The sequence below is a fragment of the Silurus aristotelis genome (genome assembly GCF_946808225.1).
Source record: "Silurus aristotelis genome assembly, chromosome: 3".
Taxonomy (NCBI): Eukaryota; Metazoa; Chordata; class Actinopteri; order Siluriformes; family Siluridae; genus Silurus; species Silurus aristotelis.
The window spans coordinates 27,846,616-27,859,003 of NC_139576.1; the positions used below are offsets into that span (position 1 = coordinate 27,846,616).

General features: G+C 35.8%; 1 protein-coding gene across 4 annotated transcripts; it reads left to right on the forward strand.

The window, feature by feature from the left end:
• The first annotated feature begins 6,558 nt into the window (after positions 1–6,558).
• Positions 6,559–12,271, forward strand: ndufv3 (NADH:ubiquinone oxidoreductase subunit V3). 4 transcript variants are annotated; one of them, XM_083537864.1, is made up of 4 exons: positions 6,559–6,659; positions 7,360–7,465; positions 8,327–9,373; positions 11,938–12,271. In XM_083537864.1, the coding sequence occupies exons 1-4, from the start codon at positions 6,615–6,617 to the stop codon at positions 12,102–12,104; spliced, it is 1,365 nt and encodes a 454-aa protein (XP_083393990.1). In that variant the 5' UTR covers positions 6,559–6,614; the 3' UTR covers positions 12,105–12,271. The 4 variants fall into 4 exon arrangements, with proteins under 4 accessions (XP_083393990.1, XP_083393991.1, XP_083393992.1 ...); XM_083537865.1 differs by having other exon boundaries at positions 7,360–7,459; XM_083537866.1 differs by having other exon boundaries at positions 6,600–6,659; positions 7,372–7,465.
• The last annotated feature ends 117 nt before the right edge of the window (positions 12,272–12,388 follow it).

Consider the following 12,388-nt stretch of genomic DNA (forward strand, 5'->3'; position numbering starts at 1 on the left):
CAAATTTTATTTGTCACATACACATATATAGAGGGTACGACATGCAGTGAAATGCTTATTACGACGGTCCGGCATGAGGGAATAGGATGGGGAGAAAACTAATACAAAGAAAAAGAAAACTGATAAATTATAAAAACTATATAAAATAAAATAAGAATATATAAGATATAAAGATAGATATATCTGTGAGAGAAAAATATGTATATACAAAAAAATGCTAATGGCAGTAAACAGTGAAACAGTAGACAACAGTAAACAATAAACTATTTAAAGTGGTTTCTTAATGAATAACTGATCTCAGTGAATAAACTAGATCTATCCTGCCTTTCCTTTTCTTTCTTTATTCAGATATTATTTAGTCCTGAGTATAAATATTGATAATTCTAGTTTTAGGTGGACTGCCATTCCACTATTACCACCGCCACTGTCACCACTGGTTTGCTCATTAGGGATAAACGTATAATCAATATACTTCTGTAAATATGCTCTGGGACAAAATCCACTGTTAAATGCACTATGCAATTAAACTGAAGTGAATTAGATTTTATTGAACTCTTCAGAACATACGGAAGGGATTTTCAGATGATATGTACTATAGACAGTTTTTATTTGACATAGAATGGCATTTTTAGTGGGTGCCATACTGTAGTACACATACACACAATTTTTTGCCATTGTACAACTGTTGTAGGAAATAATACTGCTTTGTTGCCTTTTCTTTAAAATAATCTTTTTGACTATATTATGCAATATTCTTAAAAAAAAGTTTTTTTTACTCAATCTTTAAAGAAATGTCCAAATATAATGGATTTGTTGTAAAACGATAAAAATGTAATCAGTGAGAAACTCATTTGAAACAACTTTTCAGTTAAACTTCTTTAACGTTTCCTTTAAAGCCATTTAGCAGCTTAAAACAGGTCTTTATCAGATCTTGATTTCTTTTCTATGTGCATTTTCTATTTCTTATATATACAGTAGTAAGTGCTGGAATTACCCTTAAAATAAGCTGTTATGAACATTATATGGTCCTAAACCTTATGTTTATAAACATCTGACCATCATATCCATATTTTAATCTGTCCACACAATGTTGGAAGCACACAACTGTATAGAAATCCAGAGGCCCAAACCTGTTCCAACATGACAATGCCCCTGAGCACAAATCAAGATACATAAACACATGGTTTGCCAAGTTAAAAGTGGACAAACATGTCCTGCATAAAGGCATGACCTGGAACGTTGACTGTGCATGTGGCATACTTTTTCCCAAAAGCAATGCCTGATGCTTGAATAGGCACAAATCCCACAGCCATGCACCAGCATCTAGCTGAAAGTATTTCCACACGAGTAGAGTAATAATAATATCACTTTTTAGACTTTTTGCCGTCCCCGGATTTTGAACTGAAAGCAACTGCTCTGGGTTTCTGTAATACACTCAAGCTGTCTGCCTGCAGGACCTAATAAAAGAAAGGAAATTAGTGTATTCCAGTTCATAATTCTGCACATATTTTTGTTGTTGATCTGTATTCATATCATGACAATGGAATGAAACAGATCAGCTTGCATATCTATGGTTATAAGGTTAGACTTTAAGGTTAACCAGAGGTGGCAAAAGTACACACATCCTTTACTTAAGTAGAAGTACAGATACTCATGTTTTAAAATACTCGGGTAAAAGTTGAAGTACTGATTAAACTTTTTTACTCAAGTGAAAGTAAAGAAGTCTTGGCTCTGACATGTACTTAAGTAAAAAGTTGTTTGTGTCGCCATTATGAGGGAAAAACCCACAAAACGCCACCTAGAGGGTTAATTGTGTAAAAAATGGCGGATTTTCTGTTTGATTTGAGACTTGGCGCATAAATAAAACAAAAGTTTACTGATTAAAAATATTTTTATCTGGAAATTAATAATTTATTTTATATCTAAGTAAAGAAAGGACGTCGTAGATAAATGTATTTTTGCCCGAAGGTTTTAATTTCGCCTCTTTTATATTTAGAATTTTTTTTTATGTATTTACATTTTTTTATAAAAATGGTAAAAACAGAAATGCTGAATTGATGGCGCGTTAATAACATTTAGTGCCGTTTACAATAATTTTTTATTTGACAGCCAAATATATATATATTAATACAAAACAAATTAAACATGTTGTTACCTAATGAATGTGTCCAGGCTGAAGATCCACATATAGAACACAAGCAGAGAAAAGATGATGATGATCATGAATGTGTCTGTTCTCAGTCATGTTCTCATCACTGACTCCCTCTGTCTCATCCACATCAACCCCAAACTTCTTACTGCCTTCTGCCTGCTGATTCTTATCTTCGTAAAGAGTGAGAGTCAGGACTTTATACACCAGCGGATTGAAAAAGACGCGCAGTTACAGGAAATCGGTTGTTCGGCTAAAATCAGCGCGCAGTGAAAATAAAAAATATATTTCACCAAATCAGTGGATTAAAACTAAAGTAACGAGCCGGTTTTAAAAATGTAAGAAGTTAAAAGTACAGATATTTGTGTAAAAATGTAATGAGTGAAAGTAAAAAATTGTCTAAAAAATAAATAGTGGAGTAAAGTACTGATACCTGAAAAATCTACTTAAGTACAGTAACGAAGTATTTGTACTCCGTTACTTCCCACCTCTGAGGTTAACTATAAGGTTTACTTTTATTTACAATTTAATCAAAGTATTCTAGGAAGTTAAAACTGAGGACACACCAATCCCACTGTTTCCTTTGTTGCCTAATGAGTCAATTTATTTTTAAAACTGATAACACATTCTTGATACTGGACCATACCTGTGTTCACATTTACCCACTCAAAACAAGCATCTGTCACCAAATGATGTGTAACATTAGAGGGTTTATAACATGCATTCCAGTGTATAACACAAGACAAACCAACCAACAGAACAGTAAAAAAAAAAAAAAGAAGGGTTTTAACATCAAGACTTGGTGTATAATGCTGTGTATCTGCATCAGGGTTAACACTGGTGTTGAATTGGATTTTTAGTGTTTATACCACGAAAGTGTATGGTACTGACTAACACAGTTTTAACAGATACTTATTCATTATATTTTTTCTTTAAATTGTTAATATATTATGATTTATTATTATGTAGAATTCTTTAAAAAATTGAGCAAACCAAATTGTACAGTAGAACTACCTGAAAATGAATTCAGTGATTTTCAGGGTCACTCTGAGTAAAGATTAATTGACTAAATTAGCAAACATATAAAGGAAGGTGTGAAAATGTGATTTTTTTGTTTGTTACCTTCAAGATCCCAATCGTCCAATTCTGAACAAGGAAGCCGCCATGTTTGTGCTCTTTAATATGGTAAGAAAATGTAAAAAAAATGTTGTAACAGTATTTTGTAACAAGATTTTCTATGCCGCTTAACTTGAGGTCCACATATGTGGAGAAAGGGACTTAGCTTCATTAAAAATGTAAAAATGATAGCAAAAAATGTAACTGCGAAAACATAGTTTGGGAAGAATTTGTTACAAAACATACATTTACAATAGTTTACAACAGTATAAACTGACATTGCATGTGTGATAAATAAATTTACTTCGATTTTTCTTTTCTTTTTCTCATGATATCATTTCCAGAGCGTATTCCTCTGTCAAAGGCACTGGAATTAGTACTGTAGTCAATTGCTGGGGACAAAGGTAGACGACTTATCTGACATTGATGACGCCATAGAGGATGTTGATTACCATCATCCACAACAGGAGCCAAGCAGCAGTGAGGAGGAGAGTAGTGGGGATGAAGACCCCACTCCACAGTCCACTGTGGCCAGCCGGGGATATAAACACCACCGTGGTGAAACGTATTGTTGTCCAGACAGTAGCAATGCCATTTTGCGCACTTCCAGACATCAGACCCAGCGGGTTTAGTCTGATGGCTCAAACAATGACCCTAAAGTGTCAACACCATGACCGAGCTTTCAAGGACAACTAAAGCAAGGTCGAAGAGTGTGCTGAAGGGATGCTCAACTGAACCCAAACCTAGCCCAGTTTGAGCCTGAGGAAGAAACTGAGCAGGACAGAGAAGGCTGGACCATACTTGACTATGTAAACCAGTATATTGATAAAGATTTAATGAAACTGATTGTATACTGCTCGAACGCAATGACACTAGCTAGTAGTGGGTACCCACTCAGCACATCAGTTGACGAGATGTTTCATTTTTTTGGTGCCTCAATTTTGGGAAAACTGGGAGGTTTGGTCATTGATCGTCTGTCTGAAACTCTCCATCCTGGTGCAAAAGTGTACTGTGATCGGTTCTTTACATCTATCAAAACTGTAAATCGATTGATGGAGAAGCAGGTGTACCTGAATGGTACAGTTATGAAGAATCTGGTTTCCGAAGCAGTGCAAAAGCTACCAAGTGACAAAACAATGAAAAAGAATGGAAGAGGGACCTCACCACAAGTTACCACTGAAGATAGGAAAATTTGTTTTGTAAAGTGATATGACAGCAAGCCGGTATTGATGCTCATTCACTTCACAGATGTTGCTTTAGCCATGAATTCGGAATTCAAGAAATTGCATGATGCCCTTTTTTTTTGGCTTTTTTTGAGGCACTTCCTTCACACGGCGTGCCTCGCATCTTAATCCACAGAAAGGGCTAATGCACATCTTGCAGAGGTGGTCAACCTGAAGAATGCAGCACGCTGCAGAGTGGCAGGCTCTTATGGGAAAATTAGAGTCCATTGTGTAACATGTAGGTTGTTCTTGTGCTTGCAAGCTGGACGCAACTGTTACACAGTTTTTCACAGCGGTTAAATTTAATCAACTGTTATTAAAAAATTTACTGCAATTGTGCATGTTTTACCTTCTCTCCAGATATGTACGTAATGTTGAACCTTTTTATATAAAAACAAACTTTAGTTTTGCGTAAATATTGAATCTGGAACAACCAAAACTTAATATTATAAACACATGAGAAATTAAATTTGAAATAAAAAACACATCAGTGGTATTCGTTTCTTATTATTTCTCTCTCTATCTGTAGCCTTTCGATTTGCTTCTTAATGTAAATCTTCTTTCACAGGCCAAAAAATAAAAAATAAATAAATAAATATTTCCTTCAATTAAAAAAAGGCAATCTTTCAACTATTAACAGTTCACACCTTGGAGTAGAAAAAGTGCATAAAGACAAAATCCATTCAAGCTCATTTTGCTTCATTCTGATTTACTCTGATTGGTTAAAGCCAGATACCTGCATCTCTTCTTAGATGCAATGTGCATCAATGTCTGGGTTTAGGCTCTGAGCTGAGGAAATCCTCCGGATTGAGTGAAGGTGTTCATCAGTGAGACGACTGAGTGGTGTTTTGTTCATCTTCATTAAAGAGAACAGTTGCTCACAGAGATACTGTATGTGCTGCTGAACATAGAGAGCATTTGAGCAGCTTGGGCACGTTGGGGCAGTGTGTCGGGCAGAAAACATGGAAGCTGTGCAGCACACACAGAGTCATACTTTGACTTGAGCGTGTCACTACACTGGAGTTCAATCAGCTCCATTTGGAGGTTGGTTGGTGCGCTTTACACGTCAACCACAAACGGATTACTAAGCAGTTCAAATCTGCATTTCTGGGCTTCAAAGTCTGTAAATTGCCGGGTAAACTTCAGTGTTTTTCAATAGTCTCAATTGATGTGCCAACGCACTAAAAAAGCATTCTGGGATTCGTAGTATTAGTGGTGTATGCGCTATATACTGGTGGGCCAGTATATAGCGCATATTTGATATGATCTCAAAAACCAAATATAATTACACCGTGGGCCAGATTTGGATTTGTGATACATTTTTTTTTAAGTTTTTGTTTGCTCTTTTTCACAATATATTTTTATTTGACTGTGAAACCTTTTCAACTTTCAGATAAAAAGCATCTATTTGTAATTATATAAAAATAACAGTTCTTTTTGCAGAGTTTTCTTTATTCACTCTCAATACCTGATGATAACCTGATTTTTTATTATATAGTTTACTTTAATTCTGGTTCCGATAGATTTGTTTGTGAGCATTAGCACATTTTTGGATAATTAGCATCTGTATAAAAACCCACAGTTGACCTCACACTGTTTTCTTGTATGTCATACAAGGTTGACTTGTTCACAATATTTTGCTTTCTTCATTTGTGCAATGTGTATGTTATTGTTTTCTTTTGTGTGTCTTTTTATTTGTATATAGTTTGTGTGTGAACTTTAATTAAAATGTTTTGCTTCTGCATTGTTACCTAACAGAACGAGGCAGCAATAGTATGAATGCAATAAGAATATTATTTTATTAATTTATTTGAGGGTGTTTGCAAGCAGGATGAACCTTTTATGTCCTGCTGAAAACATCATCATGCCCTACAGCAATGCAGGAGGGGCCCATTATGGATCCCAGCTTCATCATTGATTTCCCTTACTTTGCTGGACATCACTGTGCATGTTTGTTTTTTTGTTCAATCACAACAACAAAAAACTCGATTGAATTAAGAAATACGAAGAACAACAACAAAAAAAACTCGATTGAATTAAGAAATACGAAGAGTTTATTTTGATTCCCGGAACGCTTCACATGAAGTTCGTATTTCTGCACGTGCAATAATTTCAGAAGCACAAAGATGGCGACCTCCCTGTTTAGGTTAGGACGACTCGGATTATTGAAGGTAAACTTAGAAAATAAATAAAACAGTAGATCGGAGTGTAACATGAATACACTCAGTGAAGTGCAGTGAAGGTTCTACCCGAACCATTGTCAATTGTTTTTTAATTGAAATTAATAAACGGTCTTCTTTAATCTCATCAGGCGAGTTATATAATCGGTTAGAGTAGCTGTTGGATCATTAATATTTAACGGAACCTTTAACCTTTTAACTTTTATAACGGGATCATTTTATACATGACATCTTGTTCTTTTGTTCCTGTGATTGAAAAAAAAATATCTGTCTGTCATCCATTATTTTATCCATTCAGTCTGTCTGTATGTATGTATATATGTATATGTATGTATGTATGTATGTATATATGTATATGTATGTATGTATGTATGTCCAGTGCTGTTTGGCACTATTATACGAACAGCAGCTGATAGATTATATTTTGGAAGAACAATTTATGCATTTTTAGTCACTTTCAAAATCAATTTCAATGGGTTTTCTATGCTGTTCTTGTGGCTAATGATAACCAGTATTGGTCAGCACTTGTCATAATATACTGATCTGTAAAATGTCTTTTCGTGACTGGTTTTTGATCTTTTTGGTATGCACTCTGTATTGGGCTGAATTCCAGAACATAAGAAAATGGTTTACATCTTCTTACATATCTTTAAATCTCTGAAAAAAAATATAATTTCTTTCTTTTATTCAGTGCCATCGTCAGGATGGCTGGGGCTCTCTGAGAACCCCGCTCACAGCGGCTTTCTGCACTAAAGCGGATGCACCCAAGAAAGCGGCAAAGAAAGCGCAGAGTAAGAGTAAGAGCATGACATTCTATTTAAAGCTGTGTCTTGATTAACAGTTATTTCTCGCTGATATTTTTACACTGACTTTTATTCCATGCTTCGTCTGCTTAACATCGACACGCAAACATGTTTTCTTTATATCTGTTTTTTTTTTGTTCTTGTTTTTTTTTTGTGGCTCAGCATGCATATGACTGCAAGTTATGTGTGGCCTCTTGTGTCATATTTAGTGTGCAGAATATGGTAATGTGTTGAAACAACATGTTGCAATTTTAAGGTATACAATCAGAAAAATTATTGCTTGCTTTGTGTTAGTAGCCAAAGAACATACATGTGCTTCTCCTATTTTGTGAATTTGCTTTCATGGCACAAAAGACATAATATAATGTGTTTTAGTAACACTTATTAACATTTTCTTGTAACCCACTCACTTACTCTTGCAACTCAAATTATACATTATATAACAAATTCAAAGGAGCAGTTTGTGTTTAGTAACATATTTAGTAATAATGAATCGCAAAGGTAGATTGTGTGATTTGCAATATTAACACCCAGATACTCAAATATGTAATCTTACTTTACTTTGGGTTTCTTTTAAAAAAGCTTTTTGGTCTGGACATTTAGTTAGTCATTAGTTTCAGCAGACAGGTTATGGTCAATTTTTTTATTTCAAGTGCAATTCATGTCACATGCAGCAGAGGGCCCTTTACAAGCAAAGGATACACACTGCTCCTTTTAACAATGCCATGCTGTATTTAAGATGTTTTTTTTTTTTACATTGGTCTTGGCAAAGATTTGGCTTCCAGGATTCAAGATTTCGTGCTTGTGTCACACGTAAACAGCTTACACTATTTATCCCATTTACCGTTTTCTCAGCCTCAGAGGCCCCTGACGAGAGGGCGGCTCTGCTAGCCTACAAGACCGCTGTTGCCTTCCCTACTAGACTTTCCACTCCAGGATTTCTCAGTCACGGTGTTGCACTAGGTGAACATGAGCAAAGCACAGATCCTGTGACAGGTGAGAGTGCAGCAGCTGCCAGCCACCCGCCCGCTGGTGCCGAACCCACTCCCACAACACCTCAGGTGTCATCTGAGGCTTCGATTGAAGAAACCGTCAATGCTGTCGATGCCAAACAAACTAAATCCACCAGAGATGAACCTGAAAGCGGTGCTGTTGGTGCAGCAGGAGACAGTACTCTAATTACAGAAACTGCTACTGAAAAAGAGGTAATAAGCTCAACTAGGGCCGATATGGAAGCACCAGAATCTAAAGTCGCACCAAAAGATGATGACACTACATCCTCCTCGTCCTCTTCCAGTGATTCGGATTCTGACTCCGACTCGGATGATGAAAAACCAGACAAGACTGAGGAGATCGCATCAGTCGTCCAGACTGAACATAAAGCAAGACAAAAAGTAATGCCCTCGGCTGGGAGTGAAGCGTCTTCCTTAGACATAAAGATTGGAGCGGGTTCTGAAAGAGAATTCAAAGAACCAATTAAAGGACAACCTGAAGTCACCAAAATTATGAGTAAACCTACACCTGAAGAAGTGCTCGCACCAAGCACATCAGTATCATCAGAAGAGGTCATTGACCCTGCTCCTGTCATATGCACAGCTGAGAGCGTTAAAGTTCAATCAGAAAGCATACCAGGAAAAGAAGCAGGTGTGGTGGTGAAGTCTTCAGAAGTTTCTGATGCCTTGTCTGAACCTGCCACTAAAGCAGCCCAGGACATAGCTGCTAAATCCACACTAGATGTCGTCCTTGATTCTGCTACCGAAGTGGCTTCTGAACCTGAAACTAAAGCTGCGCCAGAACCAACCGAGTGTGTAGATGCTGCCGAAGAGTTAGTCGACTCCGCTCCTATAATTACTGATGCAGAAGAAGTCAGAGCCGAACCTGAAGCAACAGCTGCACATGAGGGTACACACTATCATCCACATTACCCTTTAAATCCTTTTCACCCCTCCGAGCGGGCTTCTCACCACACTTTTTTGTCTTTTATTATTTGGAAAATGATTAAATGGAAATGTCTTGCTAATGTCCCAGATTAGTTTTTCTATTCCTCGAGTTCTCTATTGCTTTCTACTACCAATTCAGTCTCAGTCGAATGTGAATGCACTGTTTTTAACAGATACTTCACCCGGCCAGCATTGGTTTCCTTGCATGACTTTGGGTGCTCATGTCTAGAGCTGTGTTTTCCCTTGCTCTAAACCATACATCCATTCATTTTTCCCTCTGCACCTGCTTACCTGGTACTATTTTGCGCTTTGCGTCTTTTTTTGTATGGATCTTAGTTACACAAGTTACCTCAAGTCTAATAGTCCTTTTTCATAGCTGGGATCTTTCTCAACCTTGGTATTTCTCAACTTTCTATTATGTACTGTATTCTAAAGTAGCAGTCAAAGGCATTTTATAGAGATTTATTATTCACTAAACTGACACTTTAATAAAATACTGAACTTTGACCTACCTGGGAATACCCTCAAATGTAAAAGGACTGTCCTTTTATACCTTAAACGTACACTGCAGCATAACGGAACATATCTTTCACTAGGATTTTTTGGTTTCTTTTTATTCCCTTCTTTTTAGATATTGGCAGACAGAGGTTTGTATTAATAGTTGAGTGCAGACGTCTGTATACTTTTTGTAAAGTTGAAGTCAAATTAGGACTGTCAAAAAATACGGGTTAACGCAAATTAATTTTAACGGCACTAATTTAATAATGCGCGATTAATGCAGCATTTCTGTTTTTCCACTTTAATGAAAAATATAAATAGATAAATATTAAACCTTCAACGCAATAAATGTTTATTCACGACGTCCTTTATCTTCATTTTTAATCACTAAGTATTTGTTTTACTGATGCGCCAAGTCGCAAATCAGCACCGAAATCCGCTATAATGTACACATCCGGCAATTAAAACCGTTCGTGTGGAAACAAAGGAAAAGTTCCATTTGGCGTCCTGATGATTTACGTCATTTAAAACACTATAATTACTTTAAAACATTTACAAGATGATTAATTGAAGGTACATTTACAACAGAAATGTTTGCAAATGTATGTGCAATTTAGTTGTGATTAATTCTGAGTTAATTAATGACAATCATGTGATTAATCGCAATTGAATATTATAGTCCATTGACAGCCCTAAAATAAACATATCACCATGAAAACCCATTATTTTAACAAATACAAACGTTTTTAGGTCGATTTATGTAAATCTGCTGCTGTTCTTACAAGGAATTCTTTATGATATAAGAAAATTTCATTTAAAGTAACAAACACATTTAGACACTGGGATTCTGTTTTTTTTTTGGTCAAACTAAATAAATAATGTTAGAAACATGCACACAAACACTGAAATTTGGAGGATACAAACTTTGCTCTACGTTATTTACTCTAGTTGCTGTGTTTCTTATTTATTATATATATATATATATATATATATATATATATATATATATATATATATATATATATATATATATATATAAAATGTTTATTTATTTATTTATTTATTTGTCTGTGTATATTCTAATGTAAAGCTCCTTTAACTTGTGCCTGCTGATGTTAATTGTAGATACTGTTCTTATTAACATGGTAATTAGTGTTACAGTGTCAGACGTCACAAGGGGACGGTGATGGTTAAAGTTGCCACTTGCTGATTTCTCACCTTTTCTTTTCCTGTGTGTCTAATTATCATACGATGCCTTCATCTAAGTGACCCATGCAGCCCCACCCTTCACCAGCCTTTTGCTGTCCCTTCATTTGATTCTTCTAATCAGTCTTGAATGTCTTACAGTTTATGTCCCAGTTTATATAAAGGCCATGTCAGTTCTTAAGCCACTCAAAGTTGTGCATTAGTTTGATTACTTTAAAATTACTTTAAGATTTACTTTAAAAAGGTTCAAATGTAAAGGAAAAAAAAATTGTCTTTTACAACCGATCCTTTTTTTATTTATTTATTTTTATTTTTTAATCTAAACTTATTTATTCACTATAGCATTTTTTTAATTGATTTATGAAATGCAAAAATTACTTAATAAAGCTTAAATAAAAGAAGCTGGCAGTTGCCTGTAGGTCTGCAGATCACACATGAGGCCTTGGGCCGTTCACACTCCTTTCAGTTTGATGTATGTGACAAAGGGGGCCAGTCGAGGTTCAACCGACATGGAAAAGAGTAAGAAGTAGCTACTGTAAAACAATGCTGGAAGAAGTGTGAATATTCCCATCAAAAGTCCCTTTCAAGTCAGGATGTAAAAAGTGTTAGGACAAATGTCAGATGGTTCTAACAAGCCAGAGGGAAAAAAAACCCTGTAAGGATCGTACTTTGCTGTAAATGTAGACGTGTAAAAATATAGTTATGTCAACATTTATAGATATAATGATTGTGTATTTTAACTACATGGTGTCTATGGTGAATTATATATCGTAATCAGTTTTGCATATCTAATTTGAACTCTTTCATGCCTGCCTTTTGTAGAAGCTGCAGCAGCTCCAGCACCTGAACCTGAGCCATTTGACAACACCACTTACAAGAACCTGCAACATCATAATTACAACACTTACACATTTGTGGATATGGATGTGGAGATGGCCAAGCACCGTCTGCCCCAGCCCTCTACAGGGAGACACTCACCCAGGGACTGATCTCTCACTCCCTCAGGGGGCCTGTGATCTCCTTCCTGTTCTCTACAGTGATTAGCATCCTACTGCTTTTGCTTGACGCTGGTTTGTCGGTCAGATGGTTGACCACTGTGAGGCTTTCTGTTGAAATGCTTGTAATTCCATTAAAATATATTAATTGATGAATGGTGTACCCAAGAATTGTGTGCTTTTTGTTTTTGGGAAAATTAACTCAATATACCAGTTTGATTGATTAGTTTCTTTCCTCAAATATTTCAATAAATGCACTTTAAAGACAGTGTAAAATG

What these genes read in the sequence shown, in the direction of transcription:
- ndufv3 (XM_083537864.1), top strand. Translation starts at nt 6,615, where the DNA reads ATGGCGACCTCCCTGTTTAGGTTAGGACGACTCGGATTATTGAAG. An exon ending in GACGACTCGGATTATTGAAG is followed by an intron (nt 6,660 to 7,359) that starts GTAAACTTAGAA and finishes TCTTTTATTCAG; the next exon opens with TGCCATCGTCAGGATGGCTG. An exon ending in AGCAACAGCTGCACATGAGG is followed by an intron (nt 9,374 to 11,937) that starts GTACACACTATC and finishes TGCCTTTTGTAG; the next exon opens with AAGCTGCAGCAGCTCCAGCA.